The sequence below is a fragment of the Cricetulus griseus genome, assembly GCF_003668045.3.
Source record: "Cricetulus griseus strain 17A/GY chromosome 1 unlocalized genomic scaffold, alternate assembly CriGri-PICRH-1.0 chr1_1, whole genome shotgun sequence".
In the NCBI taxonomy this organism is placed as follows: domain Eukaryota; kingdom Metazoa; phylum Chordata; class Mammalia; order Rodentia; family Cricetidae; genus Cricetulus; species Cricetulus griseus.
Genome location: NW_023276807.1, coordinates 69371405 through 69394635, shown reverse-complemented (window position 1 = coordinate 69394635; position 23231 = coordinate 69371405). Strand labels below are relative to the sequence as shown.

Here is a 23231-nt window from a genome sequence, read left to right as displayed (position 1 = left end):
CCCCTTGAGTGACCTTCTGCATTTCTTTCATCTACTTCTTAAAACTAAATATGATCTAGTGATCTATAATAGTACAAGGACTTTCCAGGATTCTCAAGAAATAAAGACCAAAGATGGTAAGACACAACATGGTTTGAAGATGTTAGCCCTCCTACCTTTCTCTCCAGGTAACCCTGGGGTGCCTGCTGGTCCTGGTGAGCCTGGTTGTCCTGGGGTTCCCATGACACCCATTTCACCTTTAACACCTATGGACAAAAGGAAAGTTAAGAACATGTCCCCACATGGACCACAAATGGTAAATGCCCAAGAGTCAGGAAAGGAAGAAGTAAGCCACATTTCCTCTTGAACAATCCAGGCAAAGTTCCTGTCACTTACCTGGGAGCCCTGGAAATCCAGGAGTCCCCTGCTGTCCGGGAAGGCCAGGGAGCCCTGACTGTCCTGTGAGACCAGGAAGTCCTTGAGAGCCTTTATCTCCTTTGGGGCCGGGCATGTCCAGTCCTGGGAACCCAGGGAAACCCTTCTCTCCTTTGACTCCAGGTGGACCTGAGGTTGGACAAATTGAGCAACTCATTGGCATGGGCATGCTCTAGAATGGGCATTATATCATGTAGAGGACAGCATGTGAGCATGCCAGCATTGGGGGCTTAAATGATGCCCAATGTTCAGGGTCATCAAGACAGTGGGTAAACCATCTCATAAGAGAAAACCCTTCCTTCTCTGCCACCATAGATCAGCATTACCTCTGTAAAGCCCACTAGCCCCAGGCAACATAAGCTAGTTTTCACTGACTATTTTGCCCTGTTTCCCCAGTACTAGCATAATCCTAGGATTATAGACCAAGGATACAAAGACAAAGGCAACCAAACAAAGAATCAATTAGTTTAAATAATCAGCAACTTAGTAAGGCTCCTAACAAAGATAACAGGAAGATACAATGTTAAATAAAACCTTAAATGCTACTGAACATGTGACAGAGATCTCTTTGGCACATTAACCAGACTCTGTGGGAGGAAACAACAGAATCTGTGATACCTGAGTTAAGCAAACAACCAAACCCGGTTTTACAAATGCACCCCCCCCCTTTATTTTGGCCACTGTGCTAACCTCCCTTCTTACCCCACAGTTCACAGGCCCTAAGGAAGGGACAGTCACATCACCTGATGACCCTGGTGGTCCTTGCCCTCCAGGAGGGCCCATGGCTCCTGGTGGTCCTACTCCTGGAACCCCTGGTGGACCTGCAGGGCCTTGAACTCCAGGAGGTCCCGGGTCACCTGTCAGGAAAGATGGGAATAAGTTGGAAGCTAGAGCATATGCCACCTCATACGCCACCCATTTGTACAACCAACACAGCCACAAAACTCTCAGTGTCTCCCGCCAATTAATGTGAAATGAGCACACAACAGTCTAGAGCATTACCTCTGATCCCCTGGAGTCCAGGGGGGCCAACAATTCCGTGCTCGCCAGGAAAACCTGGTCCTCCGATGTTGCCCTTCTCTCCGGGTGTACCAGGAATGCCTGGAAGGCCTGGCTGCCCTTTGAGTCCTGGTAGCCCAATGCCAGGTTCTCCCTGGAAATACCCCGAGACACCAGAAGCAAATCGATCATCAGTGTTAGCATTTCTTTCCAGACTTTCCTGCCTCAGCTGCCTCAACATGAGAGTCTGCAGGAAGCAGGCTCTGGACGACTGGAACACTGTCACCTATGAACACTTGCTCTCTCCAAAGAGAGTAAGGCCAGGACCCAACTGGCTCCATCACGGGCAATGTTTAACTAGAGCCCTGAGCCCTTTCCCCCACTTCTCATGGTCATGTCTTCTAGCAGTTTCCCTGTTTCCTCTAATCACAACAGAAAAGATGTGACCAGTAGTCACCCAAGGAGTTCCATCCAGTCTAGGAAGATGTAAAAGAAAGACCCTGGCGGGCAAGGAAATGGCTAAATCACACAGCACAAGGTTGGGCCAGCAGCGTGGCTGCCCAGGACGCCCAAGGCAAAGAGAGGATGTGTTTCCAGTTGTCACAAATGGAGGGAGCTCTGTTGGTGTCACGCCTGGAACATCATTGCTAAAGGCCCACCAGGCCACACAGCTACAGCAACCTTGAATAGGATGTCCTGTGTGTCGCCCTCCTGGGTGACTTATTTCTTTTCTGACAGTCAGCTCTCCTATGTTAATCACAGTTAGAAACACATATCACCCTGGGACCCAGCACACAGGCAAGAAATGTTCACAAAGCTGAAACAAATGTTTCCCCTTCTGCCTCTTGTAGACTATGTGATTAAAAAAGGAAACCATCCCACAAGTTTAATAACCCACGTATTACATACCCAATTAACAAGAATGAGGATCAGGCAGCCTGGGATAGTCAGTACCCACCTTTTGGCCTTGTGGTCCTGGGTTGCCAGGTAAACCATTAAATCCAGGGCGACCTGGACTCCCAGGTAGTCCGGTGTCTCCAGGCAAGCCGTCAACACCTGTTATGAAGAATTGAGGAAATCATTAAGGACATAAGGGCTCTCCCAACACTCTTCACTTGTGTCGGTAGCTGTCAGACCATCTGAGTATGGGTTCACCTAGGAGACAAACCTCTTGGCATGTCTGCAAAGGGGTTTCTAAGTAAGGTGAGGTGGGAAGACCCACCATGGGTTCGGGGGTGTCCAGTGAGCTGGAGTCCCCGACTTAATGAAAAGGAGAACGTGAACTGAACCCCAGCATCCATCCCTCTCTCTGCTCCCTGATGACAAATGCAGTGTGAGCAGCTGCCCCTTCTCTCTGCAAATGCAGTGTGAGCAGCTGCCTCATGCTCCAGTGCCAGGCCTTCCCACCACAATGCACCTTCAACTGCAGCCCGGATAGCCCCTTCCTTCAAATTGCTTCTGTCGGGGATTTTTGCCACAGCAGTGAGAAAAGTAACTAATACATTCTGCAGGCAGAAACGGTGTGTGGCGATGCCAGCCAGGCTACATCTTCCCTACGCACCATCTGTATCTGGAGCAAACCCTCTCTGCAAGATGATGCCGTGCCCACCGGCCAATTGCTTGAGGTGGTAAGATCACCGTCATTTGAGGGGCGGGAACACATGGAAGGATCCTGCCACAGCCTTCTCTTTCTCACAGATTCACATGAAGCAGACACCAGGTCCCTCACCATAGACCAGTCATTGCCTGGCAGGGCACCCGTCCCCATGTGGTCTTCTGGTCAGAGTCATAGTCCCACACTATGCCCATCAGAGGCTTGTTTACCTTTGGGGCCAGGAGGCCCGGGAAATCCAATCCCTGGCTGGCCCACAGCACCCTTCTCTCCCGGGATGCCTGGCCGTCCCGGGGTTCCTGGGAAGCCTCGGTCACCTGTGTTGAGAAAGTCGAGTGGTCAGTATGGGAAATGCTTCAGGAAGCCCTGAGGTAACCAGGCAAGCTAGACTTCAACAGTACCTTGTGGCCCTGGAAACCCAGGGGATCCTGGAAGGCCTGCAGCTCCAGGAGGGCCAGGGAGTGGGACAACCTTTCCTGCTTCACCCTTTGGACCTGGGGAAATGAAACAGAATCATATATATGAATTGACACAGCTCAGCCTCTCTGAAGACAGCATGGGTGCTGTCATGCCCAGCACACAGCAAAAGAGACACCACTCCCCAGCAGAGACCCTGTAGTCCCTCAGGACACACAGGCTGCGGCTACCACTCCCCATCCTCTAAGGCACCCTGAACCCCTGCACAGAAAAGCCCTTGGGTTTCTCATTTCTCCCCTACATGTCTGGAATCTCTCCCAGAGCTACTCAAGATGTGCATCCCCAAAATGACCAAAACGTTTATTTGACTCCAAATTCCTTAATAGTTTCACATTCAAGCCACAGAGAGTTGGAAAATCTCCCATAACAAAAAGGTGGACCTGGGTCATTTCTTGGTTAGCTTGTCTCAAAAAGCAGAAATAAATAAAAACCCAGGGGACAAAACAAACAAATAAAAAAATGCAAGCACTGTTTTCATCCCATCTGACAGAAAAGCTCTCAGCTGATTTCCATCTAGCCACAATGTGCACCTGCTCACTCAAACATGATGGGCAAGCAAGTGTTTGTGTCTCATCCCACTGGAGCAGAGTCACAATTCCTAGTGCCCTTGGGTAACACAAAGAGCTCCACTTTCAGGCCCTACCCCTTCCCAGTTAGAGAGCCACTGGAGGACAGGACACAGCTGTTTGGAAAGAGTGAAGGCTCGTCCACGTGCACACAGGGACTCCTCAGCACAGTACTCGAATTCCAGATAAGGGATCCTCCAGGAATGGCCAGCCAGCCTCTCACTACAGACTGTGAGAACCGACTGACCCCAGGACACATCTGCTATCCCGAACCCCAGGGATTCAGCCGTTTATGAGTTTATGATCATGACATAAACACAGCTCTGAAGATGGAAGGTCAGAGGCTGACAGGGTCTGGAGGACAAGGAAGTCTCCAGAATGTGGACAGCTGGTCAAGAGAACTAGCAACACCTCCTTCTAGACCCCTCTACCCCGTGGTGCCTGGATCTATGAGGCACTAGACCGCTGATTTTTCATAAATCTGATTTAACCCCTTCCATGGCTTCTGCAAGTTTCTGAGGCTGCAAGAACTCTCAACTTGTTGATTTTGAATTCAGAACCATGAGGGAAAGTGACCAAAGTTCCCCTTCTCCGGCTCACTGGGGTCTTCCTAAGCCAGCCCAGTATTTCTCTGCTTCTGGGAGAGTGGTAAGTCCTCCATTAACAAAGTACAGTTAGCAATGGAGTCATGATGACTGTGCTAATGACAATGGTGGCAGCAAAAGGCTCCTCAGAGCACCGCACTTGGGCTTCGCCATTGAACATGGACTAATACTGCCTGTGTCCTGAGAAGGAACAATGTCCCTCATGAGGACAGGAACTGATAATGTCTGGGTTATAGTCCTGGACAGGGAAACCGTCATCAGTGCTATGAGCACAGAGGCAACTTGTAATGGCGCCTGTGGCGTTCCTGCTGGGAACCCTGTTCACCCGGCTCCTTAACACTGTTATTTAATCACCCTAAGTCATCCATTAGCCTTTACAACTTCCCTAAATCCTTCCCAGCACACACACTTACTTCCTCCTCTGTGGTAAGCCACTCCTGGCCTCTACCCTCATCATCCAAGATTGTCTCAGGACTGAGAGGCTCATTCAGGTGAGTGTGGAGTCATATCGAGCAAACAAATTATTGAGTGCCCACTCGTAGAAGGCAGAGAAGTGAACCGCCCCCTCAATCTAGCCACCCTGAGCATCTTGGGTGCTGATGGCATAGGAAGCAACATGCTGTAGACTTTCCAACAGACCCTGATGGAAAGCACAGGAAGGCAGGGGTTGGGTCTCTTTCACAATGTTTATCAACACCCCACTTAGGGCTTGGCACATAAACCCCTCAAAAGACAATCAGGAAGGGACCTAAGTCAATGGGAATAGTAAATGGAAATCTGGACACTTCAGCTTAGATGCTGAACATCAATGGAAAATGAAGATTACACTGCTTAGAAAATACAGAAGCCAAAAGAAACAGAACATGGATTTAAAACAAAATAAAAAAAAAAAAAAAAAAAAAAAAAAAAAAAAAAAAAAAAAAAACCATGGCCTGGTGTTTCACCTACTTCTACCTGAGAGGCTGACTTTAGCTGATCTGTGCCCTCTGGGTATGAGCTGGCCCATCTGACACAGAACACTGAAGGACTCATCCAGTCATAGCCCGCCTCTGGGAAGAAGTGGGACAGTGTGCACCCTCATCTCTGACCCCCAGCCAGTTTCTGTGACCTTGAAGCTTCCCCTTCAGGTTCTGAAGTCTCACCTGGAAGGCCTGGGGACCCAGGGCTTCCAGGAAAACCTGCTTGTCCTTTTTCACCAGTGGGACCAATAGAACCGATTCCTGGGGGCCCAGGGGGGCCGATGTCACCACGACTACCAGGGAAGCCAACTCCGCCAGGGGGACCTCGTTCTCCTTTCAATCCTACTGAACCCTGAGGAGACAAAAGGCAGGAAAGATTATCAAGAGACAATACCGACTTCTGCACCTACTCCTGTGCCATCCACAGCAGAAGAGTGACAAAGAGTCTAGCCAGCCAGCCCTGTTGACTATGTCATGCAAGCAGCAGGTCAGCTTGGAGGTAAGAAGTGGCACCAATAGTCTCCCAAAGCAATCTTCACAGCCAGAGGTCTAGACTCGAATATCGCAAACAGTGATAGGTGTGCTGTTAAGAATTGTCTTCCATAGAGGATACAAGATAGGAAGACTCATCTATTCAGTCCCTGAAACATCAAAGAGACACAGCCATCTGTAACCTAGTACATAAGTCTAACTACTATCCCTGCATTCATTGACATATGTTGGCTTAGGGGCCATGAAGCAAGTTTATGCCATCTGAGAGAGGCTCTACAACTATGACTCAAAGCATTCATTACTCTACTCTTTGCAGATCCCCATTTGTAAAACACATGTCCCACGTCTGGAAATGGACCTACCGGGGAGCCTTTGGGTCCAGGAAGTCCTGGGTGGCCATCTCTTCCAGGGGTTCCCGCTCTTCCCGGCATGCCTGGCTGTCCTGGAAAGCCTGGGTCTCCTTTGTCACCTTTGAGTCGCATGTCAAAAAATATCTCGCCAGGCTCTCCCTTAGCTCCAGGCTGGCCCATGAGCCCTGGTACACCTTGTGGACCCTGTAAAACACAAACCACCTCGTGTCACTGGGAACCTACTGCGAGATGAGTCAGCTATCAGTCAGTCTTGGAGCTGAGGAGCCACCCTTCTGGAACAGAACATCATTAGATGTCATGTAGATGCTAGCCAGCAACTCCATGACGAAGCCTCAGCATCAGCAACTTTCGTAAAATCCCTTACTTTGTTAGTCATTCCATGTGGACCAGAAGGGACAGGGAAGTAACACTGTGCCCAGCTTTGAGAAGTGTTTGAGGAACTTTGTTTTCCCTAACAACTGCTAAACCTTCCAGAGAATGTCTTGGCTACTGTTGGAGCACTGCAGTTGAGTGACTCCTAAGACAAGGTGTCTGATTGAGGAGGCAGCTGCAACAGCTTGAGAGCTGGGGCCGCCATTGTTTGTCCAGTCTGGGTGTTCATTGCTGAAGCTGCTCAGGCTTCCTTTCTGCATCCATACCCTACAGCCTGGAAGAGACACAGACTTCCAGGGCACAGGTGACTGGGAAAACCCAGGCAAAGGAACCCCGGGGCCTGCTCTTTAATTGGGATTTGGGGAAGCTAATTGCACTTTCCCAAGACTCTGTGAAGAGATAAACTGAATATTTTTAGTTCCTGGATGTTCCATCTACAGAGACTGTCTGCACCCACCAGCCCTTCTCCTCCAGCTGCCTCAAGAGCAGAGGTACACAAAGATGACAGCAGCATCAAAAACAGTTCTAATTGCTTGGTCTTGATCATGAGAAAGGCACATCAGGCCCACTGAGGACCTGGCAGAATCTAAACTCTCCATAATTCACTTCATTTTAATCTCTTTCCATAAACTGTATCAAAGCTGTAGGTGTGCTTCACAATCACAAACCACTGTGTGCTAACAATGTATACTCCTCCATAGAAGAGATTAGAAGACCCACCCAGAGCAAAATACATACAAAAAATATACTTTTAAAAAATGGGGGGGGGGGCTGGAGAGGTAGCTCAGAGGTTAAGAGCAGCTCTTCCAGAGGTCTTGAGTTCAATTCCCAGCAACCATATGGTGGCTCACAACCATCTATAATGAGATCTGGTTCCCTCTTCTGGCCTGCAGGTGTACATGCAGGCAGAATATTGTATACATAATAAATAAATAAATAAATAAATAAATAAATACATCTGCAAGCCCTGCCCCCATGTGTTCATGGTCTCCACACCACCTAAGCACTGCTGAGGGTGGGCCATTACATAATGAACTCTCCTGGTGCACACAGGGATGAGGCTTACAGAGGCTCTGTGGCCTGCTCAATATCCATCTAGTCCCAGACTAACACAGAGGGGGGCGGTGGATAGACCTCCTAAAAGCACACAGGCTAAAGGACAGGGAAAGTGTTATTCAGTCAACTGTGCCCTGTAGAACTCTGGGGTCCACACATAAAGCTTTAGTTCAAGCTCACCCAAGGGTGGGAGGTCTCACAGCTATTCCCTGTCCCATTCTATGCTACTTAAATAATTGAAAAAGTCAGTTCTTCAGACATGCTATCCATATTTCAAGGGCTCAACACTTCCATCAGCCACTGGACTCCAAGCTGAATAGTGATACAAACAGAATACCTCTCTCTGTTGTGAAGGAACACTCCACTGGACAGTGACAGATGGGCTGGGCTAGCCCTGACCTAAAATCTGAACTTGAGATTATTTGCACAAGTCTGAAGAATGGAGAACGATTATTTCTGCCAGCCACCTGCTAGAAATGTTAGCAGAGGACTGGGAATTTCAGTGTCTTATCCAATGGGGTGGCTCTCTTAACTGGTTTTCTAGAGTTAGTATGCACAGGTATGTACTTACAAATCCTGGCAGAAACTAGACAGCACTACAAAGCCTTTCCTTGAACACTCAGGCCTTTCTATCATGTTGTATGGCTGTCATTCCAGAAACCATTCAGTGTCGCTGGGATGATGTGCCCACAGGCTCATCCCTTCTGTAACTGAAAGGGAAATGACTGGCTCCCAAAAGTCAGAGGCAAGGGTTTGTGTTCTGGATTTCTGTTCTTTTTCTCCTGGTGACTCTCCAACTGGCCCTCTCTCTCACCATTTTGTTCTTCTTGCTGAATGTCTGGCTTGGGTTCTAGCCAGAGCAGAGGCAGGAAGGACCCAGGGGGAGCGAGGTAGATAAAGAAGGAAGGCGATAGGCACAGGAAGAAAAAAGGAAGTGATGGGCACAGGAGGAAAGACTCTTTTCTGCCTCCTTCAAAGTTCTTCCCACTTTGATCCCCACCACGGACTACTATTTGGACTTCTCCACTTAGAACTGTTTTAAACAATTGTGTCTTCTAATTCCACCCTATAGGCACCAGCACCATTCTGGGACACAGAGCCAGGCCCTGGCTTCAAAAGCAGGAAGCCATTATGTCATTTAGTCTGCCCCCATCCTGCTTTTTGACTCTGGCTTTGTCCTGGCGTCATTGAGCAATATCCAAAAGTGAAGGATTTTAAAGGGTAAGGTAAAATACCTTAAAGGGTAAGGTAAAACTCTTGATTTCTAACAAAGAAGACAGAGCTGCAAAGAATGAGAGAAACCAGCAAGGCTTACAGAGCGAGGGAGGAGGGGAATAGAAAAGCTTGCAAACAGACCAAGTGTGCACAGTAAGCATTAAAGGTGAACCCCTGCTCTTCTCAGAATAGCTTCTCTCAGAACCGCTAAGCTTAGCAGCTTATTCCTCCCTATCAATTTCTATGGATTCACCTACAGAATGGGAAAGCCATCTACAGAACACATGCCAGTGACATGAAATGTCACCTTCTCTCCCTCCCTCCATAGATGCTCTTAGGCTAAACCCATCTCTGACAAGATTTAAGACTGCAAAGGGGATGCCACAGGCAGTGGTCACTGAGAGAGGTAGCCACCAGTGGCACCCTCTGAACCTGAGACCCTATGGGAAGGATGCTGTGCCACCCAGTGGAGTAAAAATGGGGAAAGCAAGCAGGGAGGTGAAATGGCTGTGGGGACATGGACTGCGTTCTCTGGGTCTCCCAAGTGAGCATGAACGAAGGATGTACCCACAGTCACTGGACCAGCTCCTGTAACACACTGAGCAAGCACACATGAGAACCCACTGCTGTGGTTTCCAAGGTGATGACTTCAAACATGGGTATGATCTCCCAACAGTTCACTCACCGGCAATCCTTCAATACCATCCCTGCCAGGCAGGCCTCGGTCACCTTTGGCCCCTGGCTGTCCTGGGAAACCTAGAGACAGGAGTATAGCATTTGTGAGACGGGACTTCCAAAAACCTTTCCCCCGAGACTCAACCACATCAAAATCTTTCTGTGAAGTGGACTACCATTTGGGGAACATCCAGGGCATTAGATAAATAAAACTAAAGCTGCCAAGATAGGCTCAGAGGAGCAATCGTGACCTTTGTTCACAAGTTAGTGAGAGAGATAGCTGCAGTGTGCCCCCACCCCTCGTCCCAACCTGCAACAACCAACACCCCGTGAGACAAACATGTTGATTCCCCTTGAGCTAACTGACTCTAGAGCTGGGAGAACCACTACACCACTATCCTGTTATCAGGAAAGCACAAGAAATCACTGTGGCAGGTGGCCTTGACCATGGCCACTGTGGCAGGTGGCCTTGACCATGGCTGTTTACGTGGACTCACTCTGGTTACAGACTTTCATCCTCATCTTCATGCCTCTGCATTTGAGGGAGCTGGCATCTGACCCCAAGGCCACCTCTAATGTGGTGCATTCCACGCCCTACCACTTACCAATCTCTCCTGGGGGCCCCTGTGGCCCAGGAGGGCCTCGGAGTCCTTCTGTGTCACAAGCAAGGCAGCCTTCTCCTTTCTGACCTGAGAGAAGAAACAAGAGGTGCTTCTTGTATGATTAGTGTACGCTTAACATATGATGTACCAACAGGAGGCTCTGCAGTACCGTGAGAATAAACACAGGAGAGAGTGCTTCAGATGTTCCAGCCAGACTATTCCCTTCTCAAGCATCACTCTGGCCCTCAGCACTGCCTACTAGTGAGGTGTTCTCACTTCCATCCCACACATACACAAATGCATCTCCTAGGATTCAGAGGATGGGTGAATGAACACAATTTCAGCTTAAAGAACTCCAGAAGCTGAGTCCATCACAACAATAGAATAACTAATGCCGGTAAGTAGAGAGTGTGTGGATAGTCACATGGCTGCCCTAAGATGCCCTCTGAAGGTGTTTTCCATGCAACATTTAGACTTTGAAAGGGCCAAAATTCTTTATAATCCAAGCCAGAAATGGTCAACCATGGGGCTGGTTTTATGGGGCTCCAGTTTGTTCTGCCCCAAGGTTAACAAGCACATAAATATTGGAATGTCATTGTTTAGTCCATGCACTGTTCATGCAGCAACAGTCTCCGGATCCAACTGCTCAAGAGATAAATCAGTGCCCTGCATTGACATCACAGCAAACACTTGAAAGGTTAGAGATAAAACTGTGAGCCCAGAGTAAAGCTAGTTAATCCATCAACAGCAGAGTTGTCTGCTCTGCTTGTGCAAACACTGGAAAGGTCGCCAGTATCCCAAGTATAAGGTTTGCCTTAAAGGAAGGACGTGTGTTCTTTGAGATGGAAACTCCTAAGCTTTGAATTGAATGCTTGTGGTATCAGTTGAGACTTTCACACAGCAGCAAGACTGGGTTCTCGATCCTGGGAATGAGGGGAGGACAGTTATCCGGGCTTCAAGGCTGAGTCTCCCCTCCACTCCCCATCACAACCACAGCATCAGACAACCGCAGCTGAGCTGTGGAGTGCATCTTCTTGAGAGTGGATTGGAGGACCCCCAAATGAAGCCACAGGGAATGTGCCCACATCCTACCCTAATCTGACAAAGCCCAAGCCAGTCGATGGAAAAAACTGACCAGCACAAACACAGCTACCGTTTAAAAAGATAAATTAATTTAAAATTGCTTACCTTTCTCTCCAACTTCACCTGTCAAACCGGGCTGTCCTGGAGTCCCAGGAGGACCCTGGTCCCCAGGTGGTCCAGGCTGACACTCCACAATGCCATCTGAAAGAAATGTTTAAAAACTTTAAGATATAGCCAGGCATCCTCACTGTCTCCCAATCTGACCCTTGATTAGCAAACCAAAATATGTCGGGCTGACTTAAATACTTTAGAAATTCAATTGTCATTTCTCTCTAAAGGAGCCTGTGACTTTAACTCAAAACCAACACGGAGAACAGGCGGTTCTGCTGGATGGAACATCTCCAGGATGCCAAGACCTCATCCTCATTTCCCACATTTGAAAAGTCACAAAACAGAAGGAAGTTCCATAAAGCCTCATATAATCTGTCCATTCTCCCACCAGCGACTTACACTAATCCCTTCACAAAGGAGCCGCCTATCTGGATTCAATTCTTCCCCTTGGCCCTTATCTGTCTCCCTTGCCAGCCTCAGCCTGGGAACTTCCTTCCTAGAGGGGCTTGAGTTCTTGGAATCAACGTCACCAGAGCTCCAAGCTCATAAATCTGTGATCGACCACACACAGGGTCCCATTGGAGACCCCCAGATGGAGTTCCTACCACAGATACCTGCTACAGCTAATGCTGGTTTTAGTCCAGAGGTACCCAGTACTCTGGTTTGGAAATCTGACCTGGAACTTTCTTATAATTATTGAAATGAGATCACGGCATCACAATAAGCCAATAGTGAGCTTATGCTTCAGGCTCAGCTTTTCTTGAAAGCTGATATAGGAAAACTCCATGTGAGTCTCCATCTAGTCTGCATTATGCCGTGACATGTTCTAGTGCAGTCTGTCCCCTTGTGTACTCTAAGTAGCATTATGAGGTCTCTACACAAAGCAGAATACATTCAGCTGTCAATCAAGGTGAAACTAATCACCCTACTTACCTTTAACCTCTGATGCCAGGAGACTTAGAGCTGGTTAAAGTGCTGCTTTCCCCTTTAAGCCTATTCTACAGTTAGTGATTATTTTTTTTGTAACATAGTTAATTGCATAAAGCTACTCAAACAAAAAGTGAATAACTAACCAGTGGTAGGAGGCCCAAGCCTTCACATGGCACTGCTTCTAGCAGCAGTCATAGTGCCCACCCAGCTCTGCCCTGGACTCCTGGCATCTGATGGGACACCTATGGGCACTTACTTGTGTGGCCTGGCTGCCCAGGGGGTCCAGGAGGGCCTGGAGGCCCAGGGGCTCCATCTCTTCCACTTGGTCCTGGTAGAGACACGCCTGGAGGTCCCTGGTCACCTTTTACTCCTCTTTCTCCTGGGAAGCCAGGGGCACCAGCCTGACTTGGAACAGGGAAGCCTGCAAGGAGTACAGGAGCTCATGTAAACATCCTAAAGGTAATGTGATGGCCGTGCAGAAAGTCCACAGTCTATCCAAGATAAAATGTCTACTTGGATCCTCACTGAGGGGACGTCTAGATAAGCGCAACCCAGTAAGTCCTGAGGTCAAGCAGGACCAGGCTGCAAGACAAGGTGCGGCTAGGTCTGGAAATGCAGAGTCCACTTCTGTCACTCTACATGCTAAGGTGCTCGGGGGTCACACAAGGTGGCCTGATACAGTCCATAAGGCTGAGGGTGGGACCCCAGGCAGTACAGCTCAGGGGGTCACATACAGCTAACACGTGAATCCCGGTAAAGACAGGAGGACACTGAAAGCCTCCACACAAGTACAGAGCAGAGAGAGAAGCTGGTGGATGGCATGGTATCCCCTTGCCATCCACCTATCTTGTAGAGAACCACAGCCCAACAGCTGGAAGAACTCTGGCAGAGCCAAGACCCTAGCAAGGGCAAGATGTGCACCCAGAGGGCCATCCCAGAGGACAAATCAGTGTCCCTTGGGAAATAAGCATCTGCTGTCCACATGTAAGCCTATGTCTATGAAATATAAAGCAAACACACACCAGGGCACATTGGGCTTTGATAACCAGAGAGATCTATATGTAATAAGCTGCAGCTTGTCTCATGCACATGCCCAGTGTGTGTGACAAATACATGGGGCTAGAAACTACACAGAAAGTGCAACAAGAAATAAGGATTCTCACCTGGAGGGCCTGGTTGGCCTTGGATTCCAGGGTAACCTTGAAATGGAAAAGAGAGTTGAACAAAATGAAGAGAGGTCATTCATGTAGTAGACATTTTCTGTTTCTCTGCCGTAGTCTAGCCAGTCTAGAGGGCATCCACCATCTAGAATGGGAAGACCAAACTGGAGCCCCCAGAACATCCCCTGCAGAGACATCCTCAGGAAGACACGGAGGAAAAGGGATCCTCGACAGCTCATATGACAGTGAGACTGGGAGCTAGAAAGGACAACTTGACTGCCAGTCAGGCTTCCAAAAGGAAAAAAGGAAGGAGGAGAGGGAGGAGGGGAAGGAGAAGGGAAGGGAGGGAGGGAAGGGAGGGAAGAGAGGGAGAGGACAGAGGGAAGGAGACAAGAAAGCAGACAAGCTGCAGCTTACCTTTAGGGCCTGGCTCTCCTCTTAACCCTGGTGTTCCAGGGTAGCCTCGCTCTCCTTTCTCTCCCAGCGGCATGGTGCCTATCACCTGCATTAAAGCACAGGTCAATGCTGGTATAGGAGTACTGTACGGTATATTGTATTACATCACAGAAACTGGATGCAAAAGGGTAGAGGTGGTGTGTGGAGGTATCAGGGGAAGGGTCTAGAGAGCTACAGGACTAAAGGACTACAGGGACTGCCAGGCAGTTCTGCTCCATTTGTACAATTTCCTCAGCAGCAGTGATTTCCTCACTTAGTCACTAAGGCCTAGTCTAAGATGTACAAATGAATCCAAGCCATGAAATGCATGGCTTGCTTCACAGTACAACAGAGGAGTGCCCGCCCATCAGTATTTTTCTGGTGTACAGGGCAAGAATACACACTATTGTTTTCCTTCTTTTATTGGAGAATATTTTATGCTTTTTCTTTCTTTAAAGACTAAGAGGGCACTTCCTGAAAATCACAGTCACAGACCAGGAAGAAAGCATGGCCACCCTCACCGAGAAAAGGAAACCTGGTTCAACATGGTCCTGAATTCTGCAAGCAAAATGGCAGAGCCAAGCACAGATGCTATCGTTACAGTATCCCTCTGTATCAACTAAATGAGGAGACACTCCTTAAAGTGCCACCAAGTAGCTTTCTGTATCAACTGAGGGGATACTCCATAAAGTGCCACCAAGTAGCTCTCTATATCAACTAGGCTAGGGGATACTCAGTAAAGTGTCATTAAGTAGCTCTCTGTATCAACTAAGTGAGAGGACACTCCTTAAAGTGCCACCAAGTAACTCTCTGTATCAACTAAGCTAGGGGATACTTCTTAAAGTGCCACTAAGTAGCTCTGATTTGGCCATTCTACAACATATACATGTATCGAAAATCACTATACATTCCAAGTGTATGTAAACTTTACTTGTCAATTAAAAAATAAAGCAAAAACCTTTCAAGCTAACTAAGATGTGTTGGTGGGACTGGAGTGAGATGAAGACCTGGCCACCCTGGGTGAATCACATCACCCTGGGGTGATGAGGGGAGAGCCATGGGTATGCTGGGAGCATCAAGGCGTTCAGAGGACAGCAGTCCTGTTTCTGAAATGTGGCTTCAGGCCCCAACCCCTTACCCACACAGTGAGTGGCATAGTCCACATCACCCCAGCAAACAGGACAGGGGTGTCCACTGTTTAAAAATGATTTGGAACAGAATAGCTGAAATGATAGTGGATCCAAATGCACACGAACAAGGAGTGAATACTACTTAGAAAACAAAAGTGGTTTTGTTAGAACAGTCTGGTGATGGTTGAGCCACTCCTCCTACTAAATTTTCCTTGGTAGACAACTGAAAAATGAAAAAAAAAAAAAAAGACAACAGATTTCAAAAAATAGGTTTGTTAGGTTACCCACGTGCACAGCCTTTCACTTCCAGAGGTAAAAATTATAACAGTGTGATTAATAAAATCAAAGCAAATTATGAATTACTTCATATGGAAGGCACCCACTTCAACTAAGAACATCATGCAAGGGGAGGTTGCAGAGTACCCTATGCAGCCCTGGGGCCCATCTCAAGCACACTTATACTTACAGATCCAGGGGGGCCAGGAAGTCCAGCTTCACCCTTCTCTCCCTGCAAGGAACATGCACAGTTATTAGCAGCCTGACCATATAGATGACCACGCAGAAAGCTGGTCAGGAATTTCCTGGTAAAATAGAAGTTGGTGCTATACAATCCCCAAATCATTGTCCTCTCCCAACCTCTTCCCTGGCTTGGTTACTGTGTAGGAGCACAGCTCATCTGTGTCACACAAAGGTGACATGTGAAGAAAGATGTCCAAACAGCCTAAGTGGAATGCTGAAGAGATAATGCTCTCCCTCCTAAGTGGCAGCCTCCCTGAAGTACCGTAAGAGAGCCTTGCAGAAGTAGAAGTGTCTTCTCTAAATTGCTATGAAGCAGTTTCTAACTCTATTTCCTTAAGGCAATTATATGGGGATTTTCTGTCTGGATTTACACTGAAAGTCCCAAAATGAACTTCAGTGTTGACTTCAAACAAGTTTAAAATTATCTAGAACCCATTCAGCAGAAGGCACAGATGGTAAAAATGTCTACATATAACTAATTTATGGATGTCCACATAAATTGGAGTCTCCTTATTTTATTAACAAAACATTATTATTTTTACAAAGCAAGATGTGGGCCAGTGAGAAGGCTCAGTGGGTAAAAGTGCTTGACATCAAGCCAGGCAACCTGAGTTCAACCCCAGGACCAACATGTCCACATGTGACACATGTGTGTGCATACCCACAGTCAACCAATCAATCGATGTAATTTTTAAAATTTAAGAAGGCAACATGTTGCCTTCAAGCCTCTCTTGTAGAAGGGACATGCATGTGTTCACTGAGGAACAGGAGGAGGCAGAACTTGGCCATGCTTTCTTTTCTTTATATCTCTGCGTTTTCCTCTTACTTTATCATCAGGAAAAAACTAATCTCTACAAAAAAGACAGACGCTTGACCAAGCGTGTCACATGAAAGCCCTCTTTTAAATAATTCATCAACCAGTGAAGTTAACAAACTGTGTTGCATTCATACAGTGTAGAAATGTTTTCCCCCTTGAGTTTAAGAGTTCTCTATCCTAGAAAACAAATGAGCAAGCTTCTAGGATGAATGACCATTAAAGGTAAAAACTCAAAACAACGTCATCACGCACCTGAGGGCCTGGCCGGCCTGGGAGTCCTGGGTACCCGGAATCACCAGGGAAGCCCTAAAGGGAAGGAAGGTAAAGGATGTTCATTGAGGAGACAGTGGTCCTTGTCCACTCAGAAACTGCAGAGGGAGGAGACTTACCGGACTCCCCTTCTCTCCTTTCTCGCCATCTTTTCCAGGCTTTCCCTGTACAATAAAAAGGCAGACATGAGTCTTTCACAGATAATTATGGCCACACCATGGCTCTGCTCATCTCTCTCCCTTGTGAGGTACAACACAAGCAGAGAAGAGGGCCAATGAGTTGATGGGTCACTGGATAGGAAGATGGCTCAGTTTCTGGAAAGCAGAGTGCAACCGGCTACAAAGGTCAATATCTTAGGCACCAAGGGGTTATTTTGCCACTGGTAGTGGGCACAGGGGCTGATACGTAAGACTACTTCTTTCCACACATGACTTCAGGGAGGCATCGGAAACTCTTGGCAACTGGCAGCTAAGCAGATATTCTACTACTGTGTCCAGATAGGGTCCCAGCCACACACAAGCCTGGAGTGCGAGGGGGGTGGGGATTCAGATTTGGTATCAGGAAGATTATCAAAAACACCTAAGTACCCATTCTGACCACACAAGACGGTTAAAGTGTCCCCAGGGGACAGGCACAGGTAGCTCTTCCAAAGCTTCCTTTTGCTAGCAGACTCGGTGGGGTCCGAGAAAGAAATTAGCAAACCCAACAGATGTACCCATCCTTCCATTTCACTTCTATAAGCTTGGGCATTAGAGGGGAGTGTGTTCACAGGGAGGAATGGACAGATCTGGAAAGCACTTACCCGAGGCCCTTGCTTGCCTGGTTCACCTTTCTCTCCATAACCTGGAGCTCCCTTAAGAGACAAGAGGAGAGGGAGTTAGACTCGATGATAAATGTGAATACAACATGAAGTCAGACACACTTTGGCTTTGGTGAGAAATACCAATTCCACAATTTCTCATTCTTCACATAAAATAACAATGGCAAAGAGGATCAAAGTGACTCACCTGGAATCCAGGTTCACCTTTCTGACCCTAAAAGAATTGAGGGGGTGAATAGAGACGGATCAGTATCATCTGATAGCTACATGGCCCATCTAATGGCTACAGCACCCACCAAATGGCTAAATCACCCATCAAACAGCTAAATCGCCCATCTAATAGCCACATCGCACTCTTGTTGCTTTTCTTCCCTTCCTTTCTTACTTTGAGGTAGGGTGTTTTTATACAGCTCTGATTAGCCTGGCATGTAGCTAATCCTCCTGCATGTGGCAATCCTCCCTCCTGCCTCAGCATTCTGTGTGTCAGGACTACAGGAGGGCACTGGTTCAGTTTTTCAAATGCTACATTGAACACATTAAGAAAAAAGAAATCCGGGCTGCAGAGATGGTTTAGCCATTAAGAGCACATACTGCTCCTGCAAAAGGCCTGAGTTTAGTTCCCAGCACCTCACTGGACTGCTTACAACCCACCTGTAACTCTAGCTCCAGGGAGGTTCGATGCTTCTGGCCTCTGTTGGCACCTGTTCACACACGCACAAACTTACACACACACACACACACACACACACACACACACACACACACACACACACACACAGCTGCAAAAATAAATATCCTTTTTCACCCATATTAACAAAAACTTCACACTGGCCTCCAGTAGTCCCTTCCTAGCATGGTTTTGGCTATAGTCTAATACCATAGTAAAAGAATGGGTCATGGCCACCTCTTAACCCTCAGCTGGACCCCTCTCTTCCACACAGCCTCTCCCTAGTGCCAGGCTTATTTAAGAAACACTTCGTTTGATGAATCAGCACAGAATAGCCCCAAGACAGCCATTTCTGTTCTCCAACCTATTCAAGTTCATGGGACAGGACATCTATAACTTCCTGGGGCAAGATGGATTATGGCAGATAATCTGCATTTTGATACAGCTTCTCTTTTTTCCTCAGAATTTGTCCAAAATTATCAGGCAGACCCCTGCTGAATGGAGGTCAGGTATACCTTTTCTCCTGTTGGGGCAAAATCTCCTTTTTCCTTCACTTGTGCCTGTCCAGGTACTCCAGGGGGGCCGCTGACACCCTGCTCTCCCTGTTCATGTAAAAAGTGGAGGTTAATTAGGTACAAAAATAGAACAAGAACTGAGATAGGGCGGTAAAAGTCTGAAGTTAAACACTAGAACACTATCCCCCCACAGCGGGAGCCTTGGCTTCTATAGGAAAACGGACCAGTGGGTGTCTACAACCAGAGAAGTGTGTTTCCCAAACTTAGGAGCCTGAACAGCTGCAGGACACAACAGGGCATGTACCTGCACACACCACTGTGTCAGTTAGAGAGGATATTGGCAAGAAAAGGGATACTTCAGGTGAGCCAAAAATAAGGCAGCTTAACAGCTAGCCACACTCAGAATTGAAGGGAAAGTCTACCAGACATGAATGAGACCCAAAGACTTCAACAGTAAAAAGCATTAGCCCAGGCTCTGTCCAGACTCACATGGTCTGGTATCCTCTGGTGGAAGTTGCCCATACCAGTTTACACACCCAAAGAGAGGCAGTAATTGTGATAATGCCCTTTTGTCTTACCCCAGAACACTACTAGAGAGGACAACAAAAGACAAAAGGGTCCACCATTTGCCCTTTTGTCAAGAAAAAGGTGTTTGTCCAGTTCTCACCACCACCCTGCTTCCAAGGCACACATCCTTGGTACCCATCTGGTCCCCAGAAGGGGGGAAAAACAGTTACCACCTACATCATAGCTTCCTCACAACGGCTGCTGTCATGGTTGAGTTTAACAGAGCAACGCTAACAGGAGGAGAGTTTAAATTTCACTCTTCTGAAATGAGTTTGAGATCTGATAAATCTACTGACTGAGCCCTGTTCAGATAAGGGGACTTGGTGTCCTCATGTCACTGGGTGCCACAATCAGCCTCACTTCTGGGCAAGGTGGAATAAACTCTAGCAGCTCATCTGTGTCCCCTTCAAACTCAGGAACACACAGAGGAACCATAATGGGTACTCACTCACCTTATCGCCTTTTGGTCCTTGGAAGCTGGAGCCCATCTGCCCCTGTTGGTTAAAAATTACACTTTATTATTAAGGCAGTCTGTCACCTTGGCCAGGCATCCTAAAAGCTCCTCACAGATGGGACAGGAGTTAGGCTTCAAGTGATAGTTTTGTCCTACAAACACCATAAGTTTTGCAAGAAAAGCCATGATGGATGCAATATTGTTCAATGACTTTTACAAATATTATAATAAAGAATTCATTGATGTAAGGGTTTTAAACTCTGGGCTCAGAAAAGTAAGGTATGATCAATAAACCCCAAGTAATAACTAAGGGATGAGTAGATGGATTCAGAGAATCTCAAAGATGACGATGAGGAGGGGAGGGGGGAAACAGAGTAGTAGGTGGATAGTAGAAATAGAAAAATGACTGACAGATGATAATCAATAGAGAGAGATGGGCAGACAATACGTAATTCTGATGGGTAGTCCCATATATGGGTGAAAATGGGGCGATTTTCCAAAGCTCGTTACAGTAACTTACAGAAGGGACTGTGGCAATCTCACCACAGTCCTATATTAAAGCCGAGAGTAATACATGAAAAAAATATTTTTACCTTTTCTCCAGGAGGGCCAGGAGGGCCTGGTGGACCCTGTAAGAGAGAACATTTTAGTTAAATAATATCCAAAACTAGCTTCGACCTGGAAGATGAAGTACCCCTCCACACCAAACCAAAAAAAAAAAAGGCTTTTGTTGAAGGCATGTTCCCCAGCTGGTAGCACAATTGAGAAGTGACTGCATCAAAGGGGTGCATAACTATTGATGAATCCATAACAGAAGGGACTTGTGGGCATAGAGGGTGTGACTGGAGAATGTGAGTCACTAGGGTTGACTTGAAGGAGGCATCTTGTCCCCAAACACTTCCCCTGTCCCTCTGCATGTCTCAACTATACCTCATGTTGCCCGCCACAATGTTCTGCCTCCCCTCAGGCTCAGAAACCACAGAACCTAGGACTGTGTGGATCGAAACCCCTGAAACCCTGAGCCGAGATGAATCTGTACTTGTAAACTGTTTTCTTTGTATTTTGTCCAACCAAGGAGAAACTAACACAGTCTTCTATACTGACACCATCCTAAGACTCTGTTGTTGGCAAGATAAAGTTACTACACAGACCTATAAAGATTTGAAAATAGCCAGCTATGGGTCAGGACAATTATGAAGAGGGGTGGGAGTCCCTCAAAGGCTATGGACTGGCCCTTGGGTGCCGAAGGCCTGATGGTACCAGCCGGTGCTGCAAGCTGGAGCTGCCCACATGGGAACAGCACCTTCCCACTTTGGATGCAGGTTTCTACCTTGAAAAACCAATTCTTCTGGGGAATGGATTGTGGTGATGCCAAAAATCGTGGTCCCATATTTGCAAGAAAATTTCAGAATACTCCCACAATCAACTTTTAAAAAGAAAAGCCAGCGGCTCTGTAATATAAAAAGAAGGAAGGCAAATGGGTTCTATTTACACATGTGGAGAAGACAATATAAAAAGAAAAGAAGATTAAGTATAAGCCTGAGGCTTTCTGAGAGGATGCCCAGTCAGGTTGCCTGCAGGCCAAAAACTCGATCACCTCTGTCCATTCCTTGCACACTTGGTTCTTAGAAAACATGTCTTTTCACACTAACTTTTCTGTACTGTGAAAATGAGGGAGTAAGGAAAAGCCTTCCTCCTTCTACAAAGAATGTCAGCTGTGCCGAGACCGGGGGCAAGCAGCCTCCCCAATGCACCTCCAGATGCTCAGGTCACCTCAGGGTCCTCTTCAGGTCTGTTCCCCACTCCAAACTGAGACTTAAATTCTGATATGCCTATGCCTCTGTCTCTGCCTCTGCAACACACCTCCCCTGCACAAAGGGCAGAGCCTACCCCAGTGGCCTTCAGTCTGGCTTCCACAGTGCCTGGACTTATGGGTACCCAGTAGCCCTGGCACACAGACAGGCCATCTGTCCCAGCATGTCTTGAGGGTCCACAGTATAAAGCACCCTTTTCTCACAGCTCCTGGAATCAGTGGCTGGAGGTGTCAGCAACACTTCTTCATGACAAAGAAGTTGAACTGAGAAAGAGCCACGGGGCAAGATTCTCAGTCAGTCCCACATCTTTTTTTTTTTAATTATTTTATTTGAATTAGAAACAAGATTGTTTTACATGTCAATTCCAGTTCCCTCTCCCTCCCCTCCTCCCAGGGCTTTTAGCTGTGCAGTTCCATATCTTTTGACTACCCTCAAAACTTACCGGTGGTCCAGTAAATCCTGGAGGACCAACAGGTCCCTGGAGTCCTGGCACACCTGGTGGGCCCTGCGGATAGATGAGAAGAGAAAGGATTACAATATTGCTGTCCAGCCAGGGCATGACTTGGTGGGTGTGTGCAGCCCAGGCTTACCGGCAGCCCAGGGCTACCAGGGAATCCTCTCTCCCCTTTCAACGGTATTCCAGGGATGTAGCCAAGAATTTCACCAGGATCTCCCTAGAAGACAGAAAAAGAAGAAAAAGATGCAAATATTGATAGACATGTAAAAAAAAAATGGTAATCCACTCAATACTGGGGTGGGACTGGCCCCAGGCTGGGACTTAGAACTGGGGAGTTGGGGGACACAGGACAACTTTGAAGGTTGTTCCTCAGGCACCATCTAGCTTGGTGTTTGTTTGTTTGGGTTTTTTGGGGTTTTGGGTTTTTTTTTGTTTTTTGTTTGTTTGTTTGTTTGTTTGTTTGTTTCCCTCTGGTCTAGAGTTCACCAAGTAGACCAGACTGACTGTCAAATAACAGCAGTGGCCTATGCCTGAATCACTTCCCAAATTCTACCCATGATTCACAGCATGTCCACAGTGGGAGATACACACATACACAAACACACACACACACACACAAACACACACACACACACACACACACGCACACACACACACACACACACACATGAGGCTTGAAACCTAAGTCTCTCTGTGGGATTTGTACATCCTTTTCATGTAAAAGAGTTTAGGACATTAATTTTGAGTGTTTTCAGCTGATTTCTTACGAGGAACCCAGGGAAATTTAACAAAATGAAGTGAAATAAACATACCTTCATTCCTGGTAACCCTGGAGGTCCCTAGAAAAGAAAAGGTTTAGCTGTAAGTTTTGTTTCTCCAGAAGTATTAGAAGTGGTAAGATATGAGCACCAAATCAATAACTAGAAAAACAAAGCCTCATATACTCACAGGTTCCCCACTGAGTCCAGGCAAGCCGGGAGGACCGAGCGGCCCTCTCTCTCCCTAGGACAGATGGAAAATGTCATACATGTATGCACACCCCAACACTTCACAACAGACATAACAGA

At 47.3% G+C, this 23231-nt stretch overlaps 1 protein-coding gene across 3 annotated transcripts in view; it reads right to left on the bottom strand.

The window, feature by feature from the left end:
* The window catches only part of Col4a1 (collagen type IV alpha 1 chain), a 111734-nt gene that overhangs the window by 22635 nt on the left and 65868 nt on the right, over nt 1-23231 (bottom strand). For all 3 annotated transcript variants that reach the window (XM_027387878.2, XM_027387879.2, XM_027387880.2), the window contains 27 exons: nt 23113-23166; nt 22977-23003; nt 22298-22381; nt 22150-22212; nt 20487-20522; nt 19892-19933; nt 18873-18959; nt 17878-17904; nt 17673-17723; nt 16990-17034; nt 16853-16906; nt 15731-15772; nt 14117-14201; nt 13703-13738; nt 12796-12960; nt 11604-11699; nt 10419-10502; nt 9824-9894; nt 6487-6678; nt 5816-5984; nt 3427-3519; nt 3238-3342; nt 2372-2469; nt 1417-1567; nt 1158-1271; nt 376-543; nt 156-245 (listed from right to left, as the gene is read on the bottom strand). In XM_027387878.2, coding sequence (XP_027243679.1) covers nt 156-245; nt 376-543; nt 1158-1271; nt 1417-1567; nt 2372-2469; nt 3238-3342; nt 3427-3519; nt 5816-5984; nt 6487-6678; nt 9824-9894; nt 10419-10502; nt 11604-11699; nt 12796-12960; nt 13703-13738; nt 14117-14201; nt 15731-15772; nt 16853-16906; nt 16990-17034; nt 17673-17723; nt 17878-17904; nt 18873-18959; nt 19892-19933; nt 20487-20522; nt 22150-22212; nt 22298-22381; nt 22977-23003; nt 23113-23166 — 2329 coding nt within the window. The remainder of the gene's footprint in view (nt 1-155; nt 246-375; nt 544-1157; nt 1272-1416; nt 1568-2371; nt 2470-3237; nt 3343-3426; nt 3520-5815; nt 5985-6486; nt 6679-9823; nt 9895-10418; nt 10503-11603; nt 11700-12795; nt 12961-13702; nt 13739-14116; nt 14202-15730; nt 15773-16852; nt 16907-16989; nt 17035-17672; nt 17724-17877; nt 17905-18872; nt 18960-19891; nt 19934-20486; nt 20523-22149; nt 22213-22297; nt 22382-22976; nt 23004-23112; nt 23167-23231) is intronic.